This window comes from Sorex fumeus, unplaced genomic scaffold (assembly GCF_029834395.1).
Source record: "Sorex fumeus unplaced genomic scaffold, SorFum_2.1 ptg000061l, whole genome shotgun sequence".
NCBI classification, from domain to species: domain Eukaryota; kingdom Metazoa; phylum Chordata; class Mammalia; order Eulipotyphla; family Soricidae; genus Sorex; species Sorex fumeus.
Window position 1 is genome coordinate 29,076,241 of NW_026606118.1, and position 23,323 is coordinate 29,099,563.

The following is a 23,323-nucleotide window of genomic DNA, read 5'->3' on the forward strand; positions in this document are numbered from 1 at the left end:
AATCAATCCAAGAATCGTAAATGTGGTGTTACTCCCGCCCTGCAGTGCTGGGGATTCCCTGGGCCATTCTGGCACTGCTTGGCACAGTGTTCTCCAGGGCTCTATCCAGTGATGCTTGGGGAGGTATGTGGTGCTGGGAGTGAACCAGCACTGACCACATGCAAGTCCTGTGCTTTAACCCTTGTGGTACATCTCCAAGGCCTACATTTTATTTTTCAGTCACATTAGTAAGCACTTGCATTTGAAACATAATGAAAATGTTTGTGTTTTCAATATACATATATTTACACTTGAACCCACAAGTGTAAATATATATATATATTGAAAACACAAGTATATATGTATACATATATACATATACATATATGTATATAAAACACAAGTGTAACAAGTCTCATAGTGGAGACGTTACTGCTGCCCACTTGAGCAAATCAATGAACATTGGGAGGACAGTGCTACAGTGCTACACTTGAACCCAGGCCTGCTCCTTCTTTCTCTACTAGTATCTCCCACAGCTCCTCTCTCACCCATGAAAAAGTAAAATGAGGAACAAGACTCTTGTCACATGATGTGACATATGGGTAGTTGTTTTAGCACAAGTGCTAAGAAATGATAAGGGAAAGGTAATGGCTTCAGTTTTTCAGTTGAATATGACTTGATACAGTGAAATCTACATATTGCAAGTTAAGCCTAGAGGAAATGCTTGTGGTCTTGATTGTTTAGGGGCCACACCCAGCAGTACTGAGTGCTCCTCTGGGCTCAGGGGATTAAGCCCAGTGCTTCCTGCTTGTAAAGCATGTGCTTTCAAACTCCTTTGATCTAGTCACCAGCTGCCCACCCCACCCTTCATGTGTCCTGAGGAAAGTTTTGTAACCTTTGTGTTAAAAATCTGATGCTTTGTTGTTCTGACCATACCCAACAGTGCTTGGGGGATACTTTAGGCCTGGTAACTGGGGGTTACTTCAGACAGTGCTCATGGATCGTATAATAGTTTTTAAATTTCAATTGATTTTGATTTTTATTTTATTGAATCACTGTGAGATACAGTTACAAGCTTTCATGTTTGAGTTACAATCATACAATGATCAAACACCCATTCCTCCACTACTGCACATTCCCTACCACCAGTCTTCCCAGTATACCCCCCCTTTCCCACCCTCCCCCTTCCTCCATGGCAGACAGACAATATTCCCCATACTCTCTCTCTACTTTTGGGCATTATGGTTTGCAATACAGATACTGAGAGATTATCATGTTTGGTCCTTTATCTACTTTCAGCATACATCTCCCATCCCGACCAATCCATCAAACCATCAAGTTCTTAGTGATCCCTTCTTTATTCCAGCTGCCTTCTCTCCCCTGCCCTCGCCCCCCCCATGAGACAGACTTCCAACTATATGGAGCAATCTTCCTGGCCTTTGTGTCTACTGTCCTTGGGTGTCAGTCTCATGTTATTTTATATTACACATGTGAGTGCAGTCCTTCTATGTCTGACTCTCTTTTTCTGACACACTTCACTTAGTATGTATGGATCATATAGTTCTGCATACCAAGCCCAGGCCTCCCACTTGCAAAACATGTGCTCAGCCAGTTGAGCTATCTCAGCAACCCCTTAACTTAAGTTTATTTTTTATGAATGTAATGAGGTTTATCCGGCTCTTTTGGATGGTTTTTTGAGGTTTATCCATCCATTTTTGGATGGACAGTAATATTGAATGACAGGAAGTATTGAAATGACTGTAGCATCATATGATTTGCTTACATAGTGTTCTGAAAACTCACTTTACAAAAGGAGTTGGAACATTAATGCAATGACAGTCCAAGGATGGGGAGATGGTATAGCAGGGAAGATACTTGACTTGCACACAGCCAACCCAAGTTTGATCCTCTGTACGTCACATGATCCCCCAAGCCTTGCCTGGAGTGATTCCTAAGTACAGAGCTAGGAGTAAGCTGTGAGCACAGCCAGGTATGGCCCCAATAAAAAGTGTAAAAAAAAAAATGTTTTAATCCATGAAGTAGCTGACTAGTTATCTTGTTTCCTTATCCTGCAATTCTGGAATTTCCCACCAACCCATCTCCCTGCCTCCCCTCCCATTCTCACCAAAGTTTAAAAAACTCACCACATAGCAGATCCTTGCCAAACTTCTGAAACAGTGAGGCAGGAAATCACTTAGTTTTAAAGGATTTCCCTACTGACTGAATTCTAAGTAAAAATATAATGGAAGGAATGGCTATGTTCTCTAAATAATTCTGAGAGTTGGATTTGGGATGAATGAAGTGCCCTTTCAATACCTTGTTCCAATGCCAATATATTACTTTTAAAGATTAAAAAAGAAATTTAGTCCAGATATAGGTAAATTCTCAACCACATCACTAAGAACATGCCATCTCTATTCTATACATTAAAGTTAGCAAACAAAAATATATATCAGACCCCCAGAAAAGTACACTTGAAAATTCATATTGTGCTTTCTAGCTATTTCGTTGAATACTCACCCTTCAGAATAGGTAAAGTTCTCCCTCTAGGAGGTCAGAGAGATAGTACAGTGGGTAGGGCACTTACCTTGCATGCAGCCCTCCTGGATTCAATCCTCGGCATCCCATATGGTCTCCCAAGCCCTACCAGAAGTAATTCTTGACTGCAAAGCTAGAAGTAAGCCCTGGGCACCACAGAGTGTGACCCCCCCCCAAACAAAACACCTCAAAAGCCTCCCTCTATTCTTCAGCTTCCCTTTTGCTTTCAATTCTGCCTAACAGTTACACTGAAGTTTTCTTTAAACAGCCTGATTTTTTTGTTTGTTTGGTTTGGTTGCTTAGTTGGTTTTGTTTTGGGGACCAAACCCAGCATGGCTCTTGAGGGGTTCTCCCAACCCAGTACACATAATCACCCCTGGAAGTGCTCAGGAGACTCTCCAGTGCTGGGGATCTGAATCCAGACCTCACACTTGCAAAACACGATGCCCTTATCCTCTTGAGCTCTCCCTGCCCTGTGCAACAAATTTTCCCCAAACCACATTAGCTGGTTGCCTTCTGTCTTTCTTTTGTCCCAATTTTGCTATGTTCTCTGCTCGAATACATTTTCCTAGGCTAGATTAGAGACTCATATTTTTATGTCATGTAGGGAGGGAATAGAACTACTGGAATTAGGCGAGGAACCCCTCGGCTAGCACCCTTTGTGAAACTGCAACTGCCATTGAGAGTAGAAAGCTTTCAGTAAAGGCCAGGCCCTGAGAGGGGCACTTTACCCAGGGTGTCCCATTTTGTGCTCAAGGTAATCCTTTCAGGAAGTTTTCATTTTCCTTTTCACAAATGAGAAGAAAACCGAAGCCAAGAGGCATTAAGTAATTTGTCATGTAAACACAGGAAGTACAGGACTGAACCAGGACACAAACTGAAGACTGTCTTTCACTTGTACCAGGCTGCCTTCTGAAAAACCCAACTGTTGCAAAAATAAAACTTTAGGAGTGAATTTTGTTCCTGAGCTAAATCCAGCATGGTCACAGTCATGGTCGTGGTCATGGTCCTCCCATTATTCATCGATTTGCTGGAGCGGGCCCAGTAACATCTCCATCATCAGACTTGTTGTTACCGTGTTTGGCATATTGAGTACGTCATGGGTAGCTTGCCAGGCTTTGCCGTGCGGGCGAGATACTCTCAGTAGCTTGCCGGGCTCTCCGAGAGGGGCAGCAGAATCAAACCCAGCTCAGCCGGACCAGCTGCGCGCAAGGCAGAGCTAAATCCAGCAATTCCCGTAAAATGAAACAAATATAACTCTAGAGTAAGCTGTCATTTATCTATGTGATCTTATTAATGCCTGTATATCTTAATTTATCATTCTGAATCCAAGTAATTCAAAGACAGTGTTTCCTTTAAAAAAAATCATGGTCTCTATTTATAAACTGGCATGTTTTCTCAAAGGAAAAGTGTTGGTAATAGTGAGTGGGTTACCAGTTGACTCTCAGTTGCAAAGTAAAACTTTCATGGGCAAGAATTATGATATAAATAATATCTGCAGAAAAAGCATCAGATGTAGGAACCAAATGTTCTCAGAACACAGTTTTTCTTTCACCACTTCAGCCCCACTTAGAAATGAGAGCAATGATAACAATCCATCCGAGCAATAGTCATTAACTTAATGGAGCATGGGTACGTTGCAGGTACCGTAGGTGACCAATTTTTCATAGTTTAAAAAATGTGACTTTCTTCTTTGCATTTATTAATATATTGCCGAATCCAGTTTTTTCATGAAGATCCCCACTTGGAACAAACAGCCACCACACACACGTGTGCATGAAACAATAGGGAAGTATCTTTGAAGATTTGGCAAAGTGATGAATGAAGTTTTGAATCTTTTGTGGAAGCACAGTGCCATCTTACAATTTAACATACAGATCTTTGAACCAGCAAGATGAATAATCAGTTCAGTGCTTCTTAGAAAATTATAATCTCAGACTCTTCCCTGCCCCCAACTAACTTGATCAAAATCTCTATTTCAGTAAAATCCCAAGGGTTTCTATACTTATTGCTTATAAGTATCTATACTTATCTATACTTATGGCTTGAGAATCCATGTCTGGAAGGTCATTTGCTATCATTTCCAGTTTTACTATCCTATCAACTGATATTACTATTTATTTATTTTTTTGTTTTGCAGATTACTAGAAGAATTAGTTCATAAAGAGAAGGAATTACAAGCACTCCTTCACAGAGCAATTGAGGAAAAAGAACAAGAAATTAAGCACCTGAAGCTTAAATCCCAACCAATAGGTAAATAATATACTAAAGCAATTTGTTCAACTTGGCTGCCACAGAAAGCTGAGAAAGCCAACAAGCAGTTTTATTCTATAATTTAGTCAGCATCTGTCACTTGTACCACAGCTGCAAGTAGGAAATACTTTTAAAAAATAGCCAATTCTATGGGAATGGAGTGATAGCACAGAGGGTAGAGCACTTGCCTTGCAGGTGGCCAACCCGGGTTCAATTCCCAGCATCCCATATGGTCCCTCAAGCACTGCCAGGAGTGATTCCTGAGTGCCAAACCAGGAATAACCCCTGAGCATCACGAGGTGTGACCCAAAAAGCAAAAAAAAAAAAAAAATAGCCAATTCTTAGCTGTAGCATACTGTTCTTTCTTATGAATGCAGTAAAAATTAAATGAGTCATAGTAAATCAGATTTTCAGTGGTTTCTTTCCAAAAATTTCTAGATTTTATTTCTTTTTAAAGATCACTACAAGAAAATAATATTTTTGTAATTTTGCACTTGTGTTCTGTGTATTCTAGGTTTTTTCCTCTTATAATTCGATACAGCTTAAAAAGAGTAAAGAAATAGTAACGAAATGTCACAGATTACACTAAAAGTACCGAGTTATATCACTTACATCTCAGCTTTTGAAAAAGTTGCAGATTACAACTTTGAAGAATTATTTTGTGAGAAATTTGAGGAGTGAAATAGAATCTTTAAAAATAGTATATAGGGGCTGGAGCGATAGCACAGCAGGTAGGGCATTTGCCTTGCATGCGGCCAACACAGTTTTGATTCCTAGCATCCCATATGGTCCCCCGAGCACCTCCAGGAGTAATTCCTGAGTGAAGAGCCAGGAAAAACCCCTGTGCATCACCGGGTGTGACCCAAAAAGCAAAAAAAAATAAATAAAAATAAAAATAGTATGTAGTCAGTTTGAGATAACTTGTATATTACTGAAAATAGTGGTAAATAGATTATTATTGTCATTATAATCTATAAATAGATTATTATAATTATATGGTTCTATGCTAATCACTTCAGTCTTTCTTACATAAAAAAAATGTAGACTTTAGTTTGTTTGGTTTTTGTGGTGTTCAGGGTATCTCCAGGATCACCACTCAGGAATCACTCCCAGTTGGCTTGGGGACCACATGGGATACCAAGGAGGGAACCCAGGCCAGTGGCAAGCACCCTACCCACTGTACTATCTCTGGCCCAGTGTAGACCTTTTTGATGCACAAATTTACTTTTTTGTAATTAATTTTTTCTTAATTCATTAATTTTTTATTTAAATCACAGATGCACAGTTACAAAGTTGTTCATGATTGGGTTTCAGTAATACAGTGCTCCAACACCCATCCCTTCACCAGTGTACATTTCCCACCACCAATGTCCGCAGTTTCCCTCCTGCCTTCCCACACCTACCTCTATGGCATGCACTTTAATTCTCTCTCTCTCTCTCTCTCTCTCTCTCTCTCTCTCTCTCTCTCTCTCTCTCCCTTTCTCTCTCTCTTTCTCTCCTTTCTCTCCCTCCCTCCCCTTTTGGGCATTATGGATTGCAATACAGATACAGAAAGGTTATCATGTATATCCCTTTACCTACTCTGTTCTTGTCCAGAGAGATCATTTCCAACTATTATTGTCATACTGGTCCCTTCTCTATCCTAACTGCCCTTTGCCCCACACACACTTGTGGCAAGTTTCCAACCACTGATCAGTCCTTCTGGCCCCTGTTTTCCATGGCCTTGGATATTAGTCTCATACTATTTTTTTATATCCCACAAATAAATGCAGTAATTCTATATCTGTTCCTTCCTGATTAATTTCACTCGGCATGTTACTCTGCATGTCCATCTGTTTAAAAGCAAATTTCATGACTTTGTTTTTCCTAACAGTTGCATAGTATTCCATTGTGTAAACGTACCAACAAAGTTTACTCTATAAAATTGGAGCCATAGAGATAGTACAAATTACAGTCCATGCCTTGCACACCTTTCATGTAGCCAACCCATTTTATTCCAGGCACCACATGGTCCCCTGAAGATTGCCAGGTACAGCTCAGGAGACCCCTGAATACCACCAGGTCTGGACTTGGAGTCCCCCATGTACTTCTGGGTTGGTCTGGGAAATCCTGCCCTTGGGTCCCCACATTGAATTATTGGCCTGGTTGGCTGAGAATGGCCAAAAGGGATCCTGAGGCCTCCTGAGTACTTAGGAAACCCAAAAAAGAAACTAAAATTATATAAGGTTGCAATATCATTACATTATTTCTGTACTCCATTTATGAATAGATTAAGTAATCTTTTGCCATCTAAAAGATACTATAAATAATGCTCTAGTATCATTTTTTCTATTTGTTTTCTGATAGAGCAAAATTCCTTAAAAGAATTGATAGTTTTGATTAAGAGAGTTTCTGATAACCTGAGGCATTCCTCATTTTCCAATTTTGTTTCAGATATTCCTGGGTTGCCCATGTGTCACCTAAGTTTCCCTGGTACAGATATCGAAGATTCTGAACTTATTGATTGGCTGAAAGAAAATGGCGCTGATGATTATACTATACGTCAGGTAAAGAAAGCTATCTGGGGAAGAAGCATTGTTTCACTTCATTTCATTAGTTGAGTATGACTGGGTGCAAAGAACAGCAGTTAACACTGGTGAGCAACTCAGACCCAGCGCTGCTCTCAGCCTAGGCAGGTGATAATCAAGTATTCTATAGATAGAAGTATAATTATGCCCTGAAATTTCTTTGCAAAAGTGGTATTGAGTGTTAGAGACACAGGGAGGGAGGGAGAGGTTCTTTTGAAGGTGATGAATGGGCTGGAGTCTGAAGGAATAGTTTGGAGTCTACTGTTCATCTCTTTGTATTTGGGAAGAAGACAAATAAGAAGGGGAGAATTCAGAGATAGAGATGCATACCGTGCAAAGATAATAAGGCAAGCAAAATGGAATGGTTCAGAATCCCTGTGGATTTTTAGGTATTTGAACTAAAAAACAGAACAGTAGGAAAAATCAAGACGGAACCAAAAGGACAAAGTTCTTCAGTTACTGGTTCTTCTTTGTGTTAACTTTTTAATCTCTTGCAACATTACTAGATTCCACTGGGCAGCAGCTGTTTATTGCTACTTAATAAAATAGATCCCACTCGTGACCTTATATCAGAAACAAATCTGTTCTGTATAAACCTGCCTCTAGCTATAATAATCTCCACTCCTCATAGACTTTTATTATAATTAGCATAAATAGCATTTGTTTTAAAATTACCTATATTTATATACATATGCATACTAAGACATTGTATCATATTGTCATCACCATCCTCAACTATAAGGGTCATTTCCCACAGTTCTGGGGAATAGGTCCTGTGGCTACTCCCAGCAATGCGGAGCTGACTCGTTGTACAAAGAGGCCACCAGTGTTATACCAGTTAGGTGAGGGAAGAGATGTGTGGGGACCTGGGATGAAACCCACATATGGTGAGGCATGTTTCTGCTGCTTTGGGCTCTTTCCACAAACTTTACTGAGTCACAGTACAATGTTATATTGATGTGTTGCATAATTCTGGAGTAATAATTGATAATCCTGAAAATCACTTCCCTTTTAAAAAATATTAGATCATAAATTAAAAGCCACAGTTTAAATTCAGTGTTTTGGGGTCAGAGAACTAGTAAGGTGGCTTGAATGGAAATGACTCTGGTTTTCTCTCTGGCACCTGATATGATCCCTGAACACTGCCACAAGTGACCTCTAAACACAGAGTATAGCCCTGAGCACTGTTGGGTGTGGCCCTAAAACAACAAAGTAAATGAATAAATTTAGTACTCTGGTAATAGTAATTATGGAATTACTGTAATCATAGTTATTATGGAATAGTACCTTTTATTAATGAAAATTAGTTCATAAACTAAGTAGAAGGAATACCTTTTCAAGATTATGCACTTGAGAAAAATAAAATAGTACAGCACCATTAGAGACTGTGATAACAGTACGTCTACTGTTATCTTGTGAGCAGTAAGTGTAATAACAAGGGAATCTCCTTAGAAGACCACCATGAAATTCTGTGTTGCTTATTTCTTTTTGCATTTGAAAGACATAAAATGTAGTTCTTTGTAATTATTTTGTGATAGAGGTGCCTTTACCTTAAAAATTCTAGGAAATTAGTTTCCTTTCCTTTTAACTATTACCAATATTTACATTAGCACTGTAGCACTCTCCTCCCGTTGTTCATCAATTTGTTTTAGCAGGCACCAGTAACATCTCCATTGTGAGACTTGTTACTGTTTTTGGCATATTGAATATGCCACAGGTAGCTTGCCAGGCCTTGCCATGCGGGTAGGATACTCTTGGTAGCTTGCCAGGCTCTCCAAGAGGGACGGAGGAATCGATCCCGGGTTGGCCACATGAAAGGCAAATGCCCTACCTGCTTGCTATCGCTCCAACCCAATATTTACATTATAGATAGAATTTGCTATTTATTATAAGTGTATAAAGCTTCATACTCTTATATATTTTATGTTTGTGCAGTTTGTGACTGAGCGCTACTCACTAGAAGATATCCTTTTCTGTGTCACGCGGGAGGATCTAAAATGCCTGAAACTAAGGTATCACTTTTCATTTTGTCGGTTGTCATCAAGGAAAGAGCACTGATTGAGATCAAGGAGTCAACATTTATGCCATGACTGGGTCCCTAACTTTCTCTCGTTAGTTCTCTGGTGTTTAAACTCACTCTGCTATCTTGAGCAGAGCTATCTAGTTCTCAGTTGCTCTAAGTACGTTACTAGGAACCAGGCTGGCTTTTAGTATGCTATTGCCCAATATTTTCATATTAGCATATGCAAATAAACTAGTACAATTGGCTTGACACCTAGCTCTGATTGTATAGGTATTCTAAGCTTCTTTAATTGCCCTAATTCAAGTCATGATTGTCCTGTATTTAGACATATTAGGATGAGGTGCCCATTGGCCATCCAGATATTTGGTAGAGTCTGATATATTTTCTTACAGTAGTTAGTTTTTTCCCATCTGGCCAAGCAAATATGGGAATCACCAATATCCACCTTTGAAAAATATTTCAAAAGTGTTGAATATCTAAAATGCTGCTTTGGGACTTAGTAGTTTTTTAGGAGTGGAAAGGAAAATCATGGAGAGATGGTGAGGAATATATACAAAAAGAATACAGTGGGTTGATAAGACTTTTGGATCTTCATGTTCTGATCTGAGTAGCTGAAAGCAAAGAACTAAGAACATTTTATGTTTCAAGGGCAGGGTTGCCAATGAAGAAATGTTCTCACTGTGTTCTTGTGTCTCTCCAGGGGAGGGATTCTCTGCACACTGTGGAAGGCCATCTCTGACTTTCGAGACAAGAATATGTGACTGTCACTCAATTTGTTTCCAACCTTGTGTGAAGACTCTACAAATGAATTGATCTTCTTAGGGCAAGAAAATCAAAGTGAGAGGAGAAAGAAGCTGCACTTTAAATCCAGTATTTGTTTACTCATGTTAAAAAAAATACACTGAAATTTCCTAACTGCTTCTATTTCTGTAATTCATATGGACACTTCATTCGGACATTCCAAATAATCCTACACATTAGAGTGTTGAATGTTGAGGATTATTTTAGTCCAAACATTTTTATGGAATTATTTTAAGAATCAGCAGCCATTTGCACTTCAACCAAATGTTTATTTCACACAAAGGATGTAATATTTCATGTGATTGTGCATCACTGGAACAAAACCAAAATGTGACCATAATTGTTTTAGGCTTATATGTGCTTATAATATGCTCTGACAATCTGAGTAAAGAAGCATAGTTTTGATTATTGTATAGTTGATGTTTTTTGTTAAGTGTGCAGAACCTGAGAACAATGTTTTTACTTATGGATCTGTACTAACTGTTATATTTACTATATTTTGTAACTTAAGTTTCTTGCCTATAGTCTATTGGTTTGAGTCATTTATGTACTACTGAACTGTACCAGTTGCACCTGCGTGAATCATAGTAATGTTAGCTTGTTCTAAAGCTACTTATTGTGTCATATTTACTCTAAAAAGTAAAGAGACTCTCAATATATGGTTTTGATCAAGTCTTATTATTTTGTTTGGATAAGCTAGATCCTGTATCAAAATTCTGGTGATTCATATGCACCTTTAAATAGAATATATCCTCTATTTAAAGTAATCAAAGCACAACTGATACCTAGTTGGATCCTCAGGGAGTATGGTAAGAAATAGGATAAAGAAAAAGTGAATGAAAGAAAGTCAGTATAGTTTTCTTGAGGTCCAAGTTAACTTTCTGCTCATTTGTTTTCAGGGCATATCTGGCAGTGCTCAGGGCTTACTCCTGGCTCTAGGTTCAGGGATTACTCTGGTGGGCTTAGGGGTTGGGGAAGGGACTATATATGGTGTCAAGTAATGAACTGGGGTTAGCCTTATGTGGGGCAAGAGCTTTAACTGCTGTACTATCTCTCCTACCCCAGCCCAAGTTATCTTGAATCTGTTCATCCTGCAGGATAAAGTAATGTGCTGTTCATACAGTAAGACTTATATTATAACAATACTGTATAAGAGTAGTCATCTTTATGTGAAAATCAAGATACAATATTTTTACATTGTGTCAGAGTATACTAAAACTCATCAATACTTTCTCATTCAAATAGAAAAATATAACTGCAGCTCTTTTTTTTTTTTTATATCCTATTCCTGAGGCCAGGGATTCCCGTTGCATCCTATGGGCAAATTTCTAAGTTTTTTTAGGTGTAAATTAATTAATAGATCATTTCACTCTTACTGAAACTCAAAGGTAACTTTTTTATTAAGCCACACATGATCTCTTTAGTCCTATTGGCTGTTTCTTTTGGATCACTTATACAATCAAGTTTTCTCGCTTCTCTCAACTCTTTAATTATATGGGTTAAATTAAAACCTTGGGTTCCTCCTCCTACCATATCTATATGGGGAAATATTCCTCTATTCTTTGATTATGCATAATATATCCCAGACAAGCAGCATTAATCTTTTGTTAGAGTTTTGTGTCTTATTCATAAAATAAGGCATTCTTGTTATGGTCCAAGCTTCACATAAAATCTGCACTTGAATAGTTTCTGTCAGTCTGAATCTAGCTTTATGTTAAAATATTCTGGAGCTTTTCATAACATATAGATGCCACCACTGCAGAAAAACTTACTAGTTTCTTGGTGTAGCCACAGAGATCTTTTTTAAAGGTTCTTCAGCTGACTTTCGAACTCAGGTCGGCCATGCTGGCCGCTTGTAACGCGAACACCCTACCCGCTGCACTATCGCTCTAGCCCCTTTACCAGCTGACTTAACAGTCAAGTCCCATCTCCTTATTTCAGGTAACTTCTGGAGGTATGAATGGAGAGCCTTTCCACAGAGGTGTTGATAAGATTATTACTATTCACTGTTCATTTAGTTTGGTGTCTTAAGTACTTTGACTTAAAGCAAAACTAACTCTTTTGACCTTGGGCAAATTAACTTCTCCAAGAGTTAGTTTTTTTTTTTTTCCTGCTATGATAGAAATAACATACCTTCCTCATAGGATTATTTGAAGACTTAAATAAAACAGATGACATGCACAGTGCAGTGCTTAGCAGAAAGCACTGAGATGTTGCCGACTACTGTTATTTGTTGTAATTCATTCAAAAATATACAAATACTGGGTGCACTTCACATGGTGCATAAACAGGACACAGTGCTTATACTTAATATTTACTGACAGAGATGGAAGCAAGATGAAGCAGAAATGGCAATTTTTGTAGTTTAGTGCTATTGTTAGACCTAACTGCCAGCTGGAAGTCAAGAAAAGCTTTCCCAAGAGTGTTGGTCTAAAACTCAAGTTTCCAGAAGATGGTGTACAACAAATCAGGAATTTGTCAGGAAAAGTAGATCCATTGTTTTTTTTTTGAAACACATTTTGATCTCCAAATTCTTCTGCTGAATATGTGATTTCATTCATTTCTAAGTCATCATGTGAAACTGTGGTAACAAGGTATTTTAATCCACTGGAGTTCCTACTATGTGCAAGGCACTGATCAGCAGGTGTGATCAGCACAATGCCCACTAAGGTCAGAGTGCAGGCAATACTCAGAATGTATTAAGGACATCGGCAATCTGTCAAGTGAAATAAATGACTCGAATTTAGGGACACCCTGTGATAAATACTGGACAGGGTTTCTGCCACCAAGTAATTCATAGAATGAAGAGACTAGGAAAACTCAGTCACATTCATTCTTTGCTAAAGGCGGAATGATTAGCCAACCTAGAACCCCTGGAGAAACTAGCAAGGACAGACAGTCTTGTGGGAATTGGGAGGTGGAACAGGCTTCATAGCCAAGAGACCAAAACACAAACTTTGGAGGAAAAGAATTGTTAAATAACTTATGAATGGAGAAAAAAAATCATTCTGGGTAGAGAGCTTCAGAAACAAAGGCAGAAACCTGGGATTTGTGGTTTTCTGGAAAAGGTGAATACTTTCATATACATTCTCACATAAAATTTTTAATTTGTATTTGGCTGTCAATGTTAAGTTATAGAGATGGAAAAAGTGGAAAATGGGGCATAAAGCAATAGTACAGCGGTAGGGCATTTGCTTTGCATGTGGTTAACCTGGGCTTGATCCCCAGCATCTCATATGGTCCTCTATGCGCCATCAGGTGTAATTCCTGAATGCAGAGCCAGGAGTAACCTCTGGACATCGCCAGGTGTGACCTCCCCCCAAAAAAGAAAAGTGGAAAATGGGGGCAGAGTTTGGGGACAAAGTATGAGATTAAAAGGATGGTCAGTGGAGTAAATAATTACAGAAATGAAAACCCATAAAGACGAGCAAAGGCAGGGTGTAATAAAGCAGCTGCATATGAGATTAACCTGGTGAAATGGAGTTGGGTGAGGTACAAGGAACAAACTCAACAGAGTAATTCCATGATCAGGATCTAGTAGGCATTAGAGCAGGAATTGAGAGGGTAGAATTGAAACAAAGGATGGACAATATTAGGCAAATTTCTCTAAGAATAGGCAAGTTTGAAGAAGGAACTGGTTAGAATAAACTGACAAAAGTGCACAGAGATCACTGAGAATATGAAATGCAGAACTAAGATCAAGGACATAAAGTTTGGAATTAGGAGTCATCCAGATAAAAATAATAGTAAAATGGAGAAGCCGGGAGGTTCAAGGTTTTGGTGGGGGAAAAAATAATAGTACATAATAGGATTAATAATAGTTAATAATAGTATTCTTAAGAGAGGCTGTGGCCTGAAATGGGATAGAAGAAGGTTTTTGAAGGGTTTGGAAAGGAGAAAGAATTTAAGTCAGCAAAGGGGATAAAAGGTCTAATTACAGAGTAATAAGATAGCCTGGTAATAACAGGAAGACAATCAGAAGGTCCAATATTGCAGAATCTAGCAGACAATGGATAAAATCTCTCTTGGGTACTGCAGAGGTAGTCCATCAGGCAGGGCACTTGCTTTGCACACAGCTCACCCAGGTTCAATTCTGGGCACCACATATGGCCCCTTGAGCCCTGCCAGGAATGATCCCTTAGTGCAGAGCCAGGAGTAACCTTGACCACCACTGGGTATGGCACAAAAAATAACAAAATATTCTCTCTCTCTCTCTCTCTCGCTCTCTCTCTCTCTCTCGTACTTTTAGAGATAGTCAAGAGAGACTGGTTAAAAACATACGACAATAGGGATCAGAGCCATAGTGCAGCGGGTAGAGCATTTGCCTTGCATGCAGCCAACCTGGGTTCGATCCCCAACATTGGTCCCCCGACACTGCCAGGAGTAATTCCTAAACATAGCCGGGTGTGATCCAAAAAGTCAATAATAAGTGACAGCACTGAGTTCAAACTTTTATTACCTTTGGTGAAAGTGTATGACAGGTAGAAAGTCAACTCAGAATCAGAGTCCTAAACTTGTTCAGATAGAGCCCTAAGTGAAAAGGATAAAGGGTAAAGGATGAGATTTTAGAGAAGACAGGAAGAGAAACAGATGGTATAAGGAGGCCCAGCCCTTCCCCCTGGAAAGTCCTTGAGATTTTGAGGAATCAGATTTTGGGATAGATGTGGGAGCTCAAGACAGATGGCTTTCTTGTTCTAAATCAAGTACAACATAAAGTACGTGGTGGTGTGTGATATTTAGCAGATGTCCTTTCCAGTGTATTCATCAAAACCACCCCATTGCAGATAGGCATTGAGTCTGGAACAGTCTGTACAGGGCCTCAGCGCAGGTTCTTGGTGCGTTTCTTATTGCATTAACTTTTTTTTTTGACGATTTAGAAGTATTTATTTATTTTTTTTAATTTTTATTAGTGAGACACCATGAGGTACAGTTGTAGACTTACAAATTTTGTGCTTGGGTTTCATTAACTTTTGTGTAACTGTGACAGATTCTAACACAAGTTAGCAAAAGAACGTTAGATGTCTTTCTTAAGGAGTGGTAGCAGAAGGGTTAGTCAACCTGATTAATTGATTAAGTAGGCAATTAATCAGAAGGCTGGAAATAAATGATCTCCTTTCCCCCAAGGTTTTCCTGAGAGTTCAATTTACTAAATTCAACTAAAATAGCTTTTCTGATGCTCACATGAACATCATTCAGTGCTAGTAATGTATCTGTAATAAGAAACGGAGACCCAGGCTGAAACTGGAGTGGGCGCTTTATATTTATTGATTAGGAGTCTAATAAGAATGCTTTGTGATTCAGGAAGCCTATAATTACTAAAGAACCAGTGTGCCTGATCAATGTCAAAAGAGCACTGAGAAAAAAAAAATCTCTGGCTATAAACCATAGCAGAAGTGTCCCCCAGACAAGACCTCTATGTTGTCAGTAAGAACCAATAAACAAAATAAAAACAGTGTACACCCAGGGCCAAGTAGCCTGGTTTTTTTTTCCTTTTTTTTTCAGGTAAATATGAGAATTGCCATTCTGGCAAGAATTCCAACACTATTCACAGACCCTCTCGGGTACTCAGCGATTCCATGAAATCCTAAGGTTGGGAGCAGCAGCCTGCTGGCTCTGTGGGGTTGCATTTCTGTGGAACCAGGTAGAGCAGCTCACTGCTCTCTCTTGTTCTTTATGTTTCCATTTATGGAGACTACTTTTTATTTTCTTGGCATTTTGTTGCTTTTTCTATTTCCCTCTTAGAGCAAAAAAAAAAAAAAAAAAAGGTTTTTCCCTTTCCGTTGACAGTTTGAAGACCTTTTGTTTGTTTCTTAAACTGTGGTTGGCTCCTGCTGTTTTCTTGGTCTTCCTGAACAAGTCATAGGTCACAAGACAGTTACTAATCGGAAAGCAAGATGAAATTAATGAAATAAAAAAAAAAAAACGAGCAAGAAAATTAACTCCACGACTTTTAGACACGGTTTCCACAAAGTTGCGTACCCGGGTAGCTCATCAGCTACAAAGGCTCGAGAAAAGACAGGTCACCGGCAGCGGCATCTGTCCTAAAAAGCAGATCGCGCCCGGATCCCGGCGTGGAATCGATCCGTGTACTTCGCTTTTCCACGTGGCATCCGACTCTTCCGCAACTGTCACCGTGAACTCCAGCCCCCAGCGCGGCCTCAGACAAGAGTTCAGCGGGCGACAGAAACGCTTGGTTGCCTTTCGCCTCCCTGGGGCCGATCGTCGTCGTCAGGCCGCCCCCCCCCCCCCCACCCGCCCACCCCGGCCCGAGCCGCCACCGAGCGTCGCCGACCTCCCACCAGCCGCCCCTCGAGTCGTGAGCGACCTTCAGCCCCGGCGACCAGAAAAAAAAGAAGCCCCGGGGCCCGGGGTCGGGCTCGGCGAGCGGCTGCCGCGCCGCACCTGGCCGCGAGGGGGCGCGCCTCGGGGTGCGCCCGCGCCCGCTCTCCCCGCCCTCCGCGCCCCGCGGCCGGCGCTCACCTGTCTGGGCGGCGGGAGCCCGAGCGCGCCAGAGGGCGGGGCGGCTCTGCGGGCGCGTCATCGGAGCACCATGGCGGAGCTGGGAGCTGGCGGCGACGGCCACTGGGGCGGCGACGGTGCGGGCCCGAGCGGAACAGGTGACTGCGCGCCGGGGGGCGGCGGGGGGCCCCGCGGGGGCGGGCGGGCGCGGCCCCGGCGGGTCCGGGCGGCCCCGAGCGCGCCCCGAGCGCGCCCCGAGCGCCGGCCGAGCCCCGGGCCGCGGCCCCCCCCGGCCCCGCGTGCGCCTCCAACGCGGGCCCGCAACAGGTGGGAGCCGGGCAGCCCCGGCCGCTCGCCTGGCTCCCACCTGCGACCCGGGAAACCCTAAACCCCGCCACCCCCCCACCCCCCAGCCCAGAGCTAGCCCCGCCGGAAAATCCGCGGCCACTGGCGCTGGGTAGGATTAGCGCTCTCGGGGCGCCCTCCCCCCCCCACGCCTGCCCCGGGCGCACCTGGCAGCAGGGGTGCGGGGTGAAGGGCGCCCGACCGCCGCGCCACTGCCCACCGCCCCTCCACCCCCCCACTGCGCGCGGGGACCGGGTCCCGGGCACAGCCCCCAGCTGGCTGCGGGATGCTGCGGGCCTGCGCCGCTCACACTCGCGGACGCGTGCTTTGGGGGGGTGCCACCCCGGGGAGGCACGCTGGCCCCGCTCTCAGGTCTGTAGAAGGAGCCCCCTGACCCCCGTAGGCGCCCCCCCCTCCAACAGAGGCACCCCCGCCTCGCAGGCAGGGGCATTTCTCGCCTCTGATGGTTTTGGGGTTTTGTTGTTGTTGTTTTTTGCGAGACTCCTATCTCTGTCCAAATCCCTTCTATTTTTGGCCAGTGAATTCTTTCTGGTACCTTCCTACACTGGGGATGGAGGCGGTGAAGCAGTTACTTATTTTAAGAAAAAATTCAAATTGCAGAGTACCCGCTGGTAGTCTATTTTCTGCTTTATAAACACACACGCAGTATGAAACAACTGTTTTCTAAATGTAAGAAACATGCTTCCACAAAAAAAAACCAGAATAGGTGATAGGCTGTGCTTATTTCTATGTGAAAAGACCAGAGAGGCTGTAACAGTATTTGTGTTTTATTTATCTGCACTGCTCGGAGAGGTAGTGCACAAAAATCTAATGACTTAATCCCTGCAACTCAAAATCCCTGAGGTTAAATCCGATGGAGTGGCTTAAACTTGTTTACTTTGATGTCACGCTTTTTCCCGTGGGCTGGGTTTTGGGTTTGGGTGTGTTTGAAGGTTGGTGGGACCTTATTTCGATTGGGGCTGGGGAAGAGATAGCTGGGATGCCTTTGTGATGGCTTTAGGGAAGCTGATGAGCCCCGTGCCAGGGCAGAACAGCCTGGCTCCCTGGGAGTCTGAGTGCTCCGTGCCCAGTCGCCACCAGGTCACTGCTTCTGAAACCAGGGCCGGTAACGCACCCTGCTGTGTGCTCAGGAAAAACGACGCATTTTCTGGAATGAACAGCTACGAGTTCAGAAATGTGGACTCCGATCTAGTCAGTGCCTGAGCATGCTAACTAAAGAACTGGTCATGCTTCTAAACAACTCATATGCAATCACCCATGTGACTGTCAGTGACATTTTCTTTTATAAAGGGGGAAATGAACCGTTTTGCTTCATGGAAAACAAGTCTTCAACACCTTTTCCCTGAAACTTCATTTTCTTAAGGCATGAATTTTAGATATGACCCTCTGTATAATTGTGCTTTATAATATGACTGAAATTTCTTTCTGGCCCCTATTTTTCTAACCCTGGGCTGCTCTCGGTGGGATGTTCTGCATGCTTCGAGCTACCTATGTGAATAGGGGTGAAAGAAATAAGAGAGGTGAAAAAAACATTTTAATCCATGTAGCAGTATTTTGAGTGAACAATGAGGATTGCTTGAATTTTTTTCTGTTTATTTAAAACATGAATGTGTGTATATCAGATTATTGTATATTCATTTATTCATTAGGGGTATATTTCATACTACATATATGTCCACAAGCTGGATATTTTGTTAACCATTGCATGTTTATATAGTGGTGAGATTTCTTCAGGAGAGCAGTGGATTTGTCTTCTTACCATCAAGAGGGGAAAATGCCACCTGAAATGACAATATTTGCTGAGGGATTCATCTTATTTTCTTTTAAATTTTCGTTATTGAAGTAGAGTCCATTCTTAAGTGTCTCTTAGTATTTTTTGTTCTTTTTGCAAAGATCATGGTCTAATTTTTAGGCAGTTTAAAATCTCTTACAATGTGTTCATAAGTATATACATGTTCAAGGACAACAGAAAAATTCACAATATTCCAGATTAAAAAGAGGCAGAATATTGAAAGTTACTCTATACATACAACACTTAATTGTATTTCTGGGTGCCAGAGTGATAGTACAGCGGGTAGGGCATGCACCTTGCATGCAGCCAACCCAGTTTCAATTCCCGGCATCCCATATGGTCCCCCAAGCACTGCCAGGAGTCATTCCTGAGTGCAGAGCCAGGAGTAACCCCTGAGTATTGCTGGGTATGATCCAAAATGCCAAAAAAAAAAAATTCGTATTTCTGTCAGCATATATTTCTCTTCTAGGAAAAGGCAGTCAAATCACATTCTTTGTGAAAGTTATCTTTTACTCTCTGGAACGAACAGACCTTTCATTATATTTTTTTAATAGAATTGAAAAAATAATTGACTAGAAAAAAGTTTTTGATTTTGCCACTAGAGGAAGTCAAGTTCTTTTCTCCAGCCATCATTTTGTGTAGTAACATAGATTGATATTCTTTAGACTATTTCTGTTGAGGCTTTAGATATTGAAATTTATGTTCACGTTCAAGAACTATGGAAGTGAGCTGTGCGCTTTGTAAGCTTCTTTTTGAAAAGCCTATTGAATAACGGTCAAACTTGAAGTTGCTTTTGACTAATTCACAAGACAACACTTTCTTGCACAAAAAGTAAATTAGTGTCTACTCGGGAATTTGGTTGCTGTTCCTTTGAGAGAAATGACTTCACCTAGAATTGGGCTTTTTCTTTCCCTACAGTTGGCATTGTGCTTTCTCTGTGATCTTCGTCACCCCACCTTTGCTGCATTTTCCCAATTTTGAAAGTGATCTTTAGGTCTCACAGTTCTCAGCATTTACATATACCTGCAAATAAAGATTCTAAGATAAGGGCTCAGGCGTTCAACTTACATGGTATTCAACTTGTCCCTTTGGGAATTCAGATCCCAAAGGTTGCAGTGCTTCCTACTAGAAGGCTAGATAACTCTTTTCTCATTGTATTGTGACTGGCTCTTTTATGTCTTGCTAACAGAAAGGGAGCATTACTGGGCTTGTATCCACTATCATTAGGTATATGGGTGAATGACAATTTATTGTGGATATTCTCTAGAAAAAGTCTGGCATCCCTGCCTCTTGGTACATGAAACAAGAATTGTTTCAAAGAAGTCCTTTGAAAGAAGCTATTTTTATAAAATTTAGATTTTATTACATGATGGAAAAATACCGAGACATAAATTATCATAGAAATACACACTCTATAGAAATACATACTCTATACATCTATATGAATGCTAGAGGGTTGACTGAGACATGCTTCTCGGACTTAGGGAAAACAAAACCCACAGATAATTGCAGATTATGAGAAGTATCCTGAAGGAAGAGTGGCTTCTGAATTAAAAAAAAAAATAGTTAGAAAGCCCTTAGATTTTCAGAAGTAGAAAATGATACATGTATATGAAGTTGAATGAAGGAAAGAGGAGGGGAAAGGCGTGGAAGGAGTAAAACTGTAGCCCCAGTGACTCATATGTGAGGCTCAACATGAAAAAATCCTAGAAGACCAATTAGGAACAATGGTATATTAAAGCCAAATTGGGGTGCGGTTGGTTGGGCTAAGTCTGTATGGTATTCTGTGGGCAGTGGAGCATTGTTGATGCTTATTAAGAAAAATGTGTCTTTTTGGGGGGGGTAGGGCCATACTCAGAGATGATTAGGATGTACTCGTGGGTCTATTCTCAGGAATCACTCCTGGCAGTACTCGGGGAACCATATGGGATACCAGATGTTGAACCCAGGTCAGCAAACACCTTACCCACTGGACTGTCTCTCTGATCCCAGAAAAACATGTCTTGTTTAAAGCATAATAACAGGTAATTATAGGATATGTTTGAATTCCAGGGTGAAACTCTAAAATGGCACCCTTGTTTTCGGGGGGTCGGCCTTCCCAGCAGTGTCTAGTAGGCTGGGAGGCTGCTCTCCAGGAGATTTGACCAATCAGGCTTGCGGTCCAGTGCTTGGGTCTGAGGGTGCCGCTGCTTCTACCCTTTGGTGTCAGGGACCACCAGGCCACACTCAGCAGTGCCCTGGAGGCCATGGGGTGCCAAGTGCCTATGACTCCCGGTCCTTGCCTGCCCCTTCTTTTGTGGGTTGGGGTGAGAAGGTGTACACAGGAGCCTGGGCTTCATCCCACTCCCTCTTTTCCTTAGGAAAAGGGGCCCCTTCGTTTAGTGTTCCCACACTCCAACACATGAACAACATGGATGGCAGTAACCTGCACCTTCATTGGCTGTAGCAAAAATACTTGGCAGGTTGTCAGGGTTTTGAATGCAGGCTTCTGTTGCTCAGAAGTTTGTGATCCGACTCTTTACTCAGGCACACCAGGCAGGGCCTCAGTGCCCTCTTCCTGCTCCATCAGTTTCTACTCATGCCACATACTCTGAATGAGTGCAATGCCACCCTTAACCACAGCCCTGGTGGGTTCATTTGCATATGGTTGACGCCTGGGTCATAAGGTTATGTTGTTAAATGATGATTGGCCTCTGGTGCTTAAGCTCAGTCTACGGTTCAGATCATTGGTTCTCAGTCTTGGCAATGAGTTAAGATCATGTGAACCTTTGAACATCTCAGTGATGCCCAGGCTACATTTCGGCAATTACCTGAGAATCTCTAGGGGTGGTACCCAGATGGCAGTATTTAAAAAAATTCCCCAGGTTCAGGCCATCTCCTCTGTGGTGCTCTTTGATTCTACCTCCTTACTAAGTTTAAAGCGGGGTATCAAGTGTAGCCTGCTTGCAGAAATCACCAGCAATCCTAAAGGCATTTTCCTGAACCCAGTGAGTTTACTCAATTTCTTTGTTTATTTTGCCCCCAATCATCTTTGGAGCAGTAACGGACGTGAGTGTGTACTTGAATAGACAGCCGCAGATAGATCTTCATGTGATGTTTATAAGCTTGTTTACATGAATGTGTGCAGTTCAACATGCTCAGTATCCATTTTCTTGCTCTACTACCTGCTTAACTGCAGGTAAGTTACTTACTGTAGTAACTTACCCCCTCAAAATAAGGAAAGGTTGGTCATGAAAACTACTGTAGAAAGTGAATCAACTTTTCCCAGAAAGTGTCCTGGTGGCCTATGCATATGTAACTGTGGGACCTCACCCTCTGCAGACCAGCCTCTGTGTCTTCTGTCTCCAGATACTTGGCCCCAGAAGGACTTTCTCAGTGACTTGAAGCTAAATTGCCTTGGGCCAAGCTTTCCTTCCTTGTCCTCTCTGCTTTTTCCTCATTTGATGTTACTACCCAAGACTCGGTCCTAATCTCTGCTCTTTTCCCTTTCCCTTTTTTCTCAACAGTCTCAGCCACACTTTGAGCATCTGTTACAATAGTCGCTGGGGTTCCAAGTGTCAGCCTGCGGAGGCATCCCTAGTTCCCTGGGTGTTTGTTTGCTTGGGAGACTTTGTGATGGCCTCAGTCCTAGTGAGCTGAAACCTTTGTCAGGAAGGGCTTGTCTTTGACGTTCCCACTATCTTTTCTCCTTGCTGGGCTGTCTGCTTGGTAGAAAACTCTAGCACCAAATGCCAAAGAGTGGCAGGGCTATTGAGTGGGATGGATCTCCAAAGAAGAGACTCTCTTTGATTTTTCCTCGCCATAAGATTATAATGAAATGGTGGCATGTGTGAACCCATCTGTTCTTAGGCTCAACATCAAGACCACTCAATTATTTAGGGATACTGCTCAGTAATTTCTTTGTGTTACGATTCTGGGGTCTGGCTGCCTAGGCTCAAAACTTGGTTCCTCCACTCCGGACCTGAGCAATCTTGTGTGTGCCACCTGACCCTTTTCTGCTTGAGTGTCTTCCTTTTAAGAACAAGGACAGTGCTAATACCTTCAGAGGGCGAGGATTATTATGAGTTAATGCTTGGGAAGTCTTTCGATCTGTGCCTGACGCCGCTTACGCATGCAGTGTTGTTGTAATTGTTGTGGGCATGGTTATTAAGGATCAGTATTGTGTCACGGTGGAAATACGGACCTACCCTGGCATGCTAAACTTCTCCCTGAAGCAAGTTTTTAAGTGTAATTGTCAAGTCTCCCTAATGAATCAGCATGGAATGCTGATTCAGACCTAATTTCAGCTGTTTGATCATGTTGTGATTGATTTGGCTCAGGTATAGCAAACATCAGCATCGTCATCATCATCAAGACACAGGGCTGGTACTTTGCAAAGCCTGTTTAAAAAAAGGGGGGGGGGAGAAGTGTTCTTACGTGGTGGTCCTTGTGGGGCTATTCCTGGCTCTGTGCTCAGGAGTGACCCCATGCTTGGGGGACCATATGCGGTGCCAAGGGTTGAACCATGGTGTTCAGCTGCATGCAAGGCCAGCAGCGTATCTCCTG

At 42.0% G+C, this 23,323-nt stretch overlaps 2 protein-coding genes across 3 annotated transcripts in view; both read left to right on the forward strand.

Moving 5' to 3' along the window:
- The window catches only part of MAP3K5 (mitogen-activated protein kinase kinase kinase 5), a 295,163-nt gene extending 284,345 nt beyond the window's left edge, over positions 1-10,818 (forward strand). For both annotated transcript variants that reach the window (XM_056126083.1, XM_056126084.1), the window contains exons 26-29: positions 4,658-4,770; positions 7,204-7,316; positions 9,273-9,349; positions 10,061-10,818. In XM_056126083.1, the coding sequence (XP_055982058.1) occupies positions 4,658-4,770; positions 7,204-7,316; positions 9,273-9,349; positions 10,061-10,121 (364 nt within the window). In that variant the 3' untranslated portion in view covers positions 10,122-10,818. The remainder of the gene's footprint in view (positions 1-4,657; positions 4,771-7,203; positions 7,317-9,272; positions 9,350-10,060) is intronic.
- A 5,812-nt stretch (positions 10,819-16,630) lies between these two features.
- Positions 16,631-23,323, forward strand: part of MAP7 (microtubule associated protein 7) — a 165,391-nt gene continuing 158,698 nt past the window's right edge. The window contains exon 1 of the mRNA XM_056125987.1: positions 16,631-16,778. Coding sequence (XP_055981962.1) covers positions 16,712-16,778 — 67 coding nt within the window. The 5' untranslated portion in view covers positions 16,631-16,711. The remainder of the gene's footprint in view (positions 16,779-23,323) is intronic.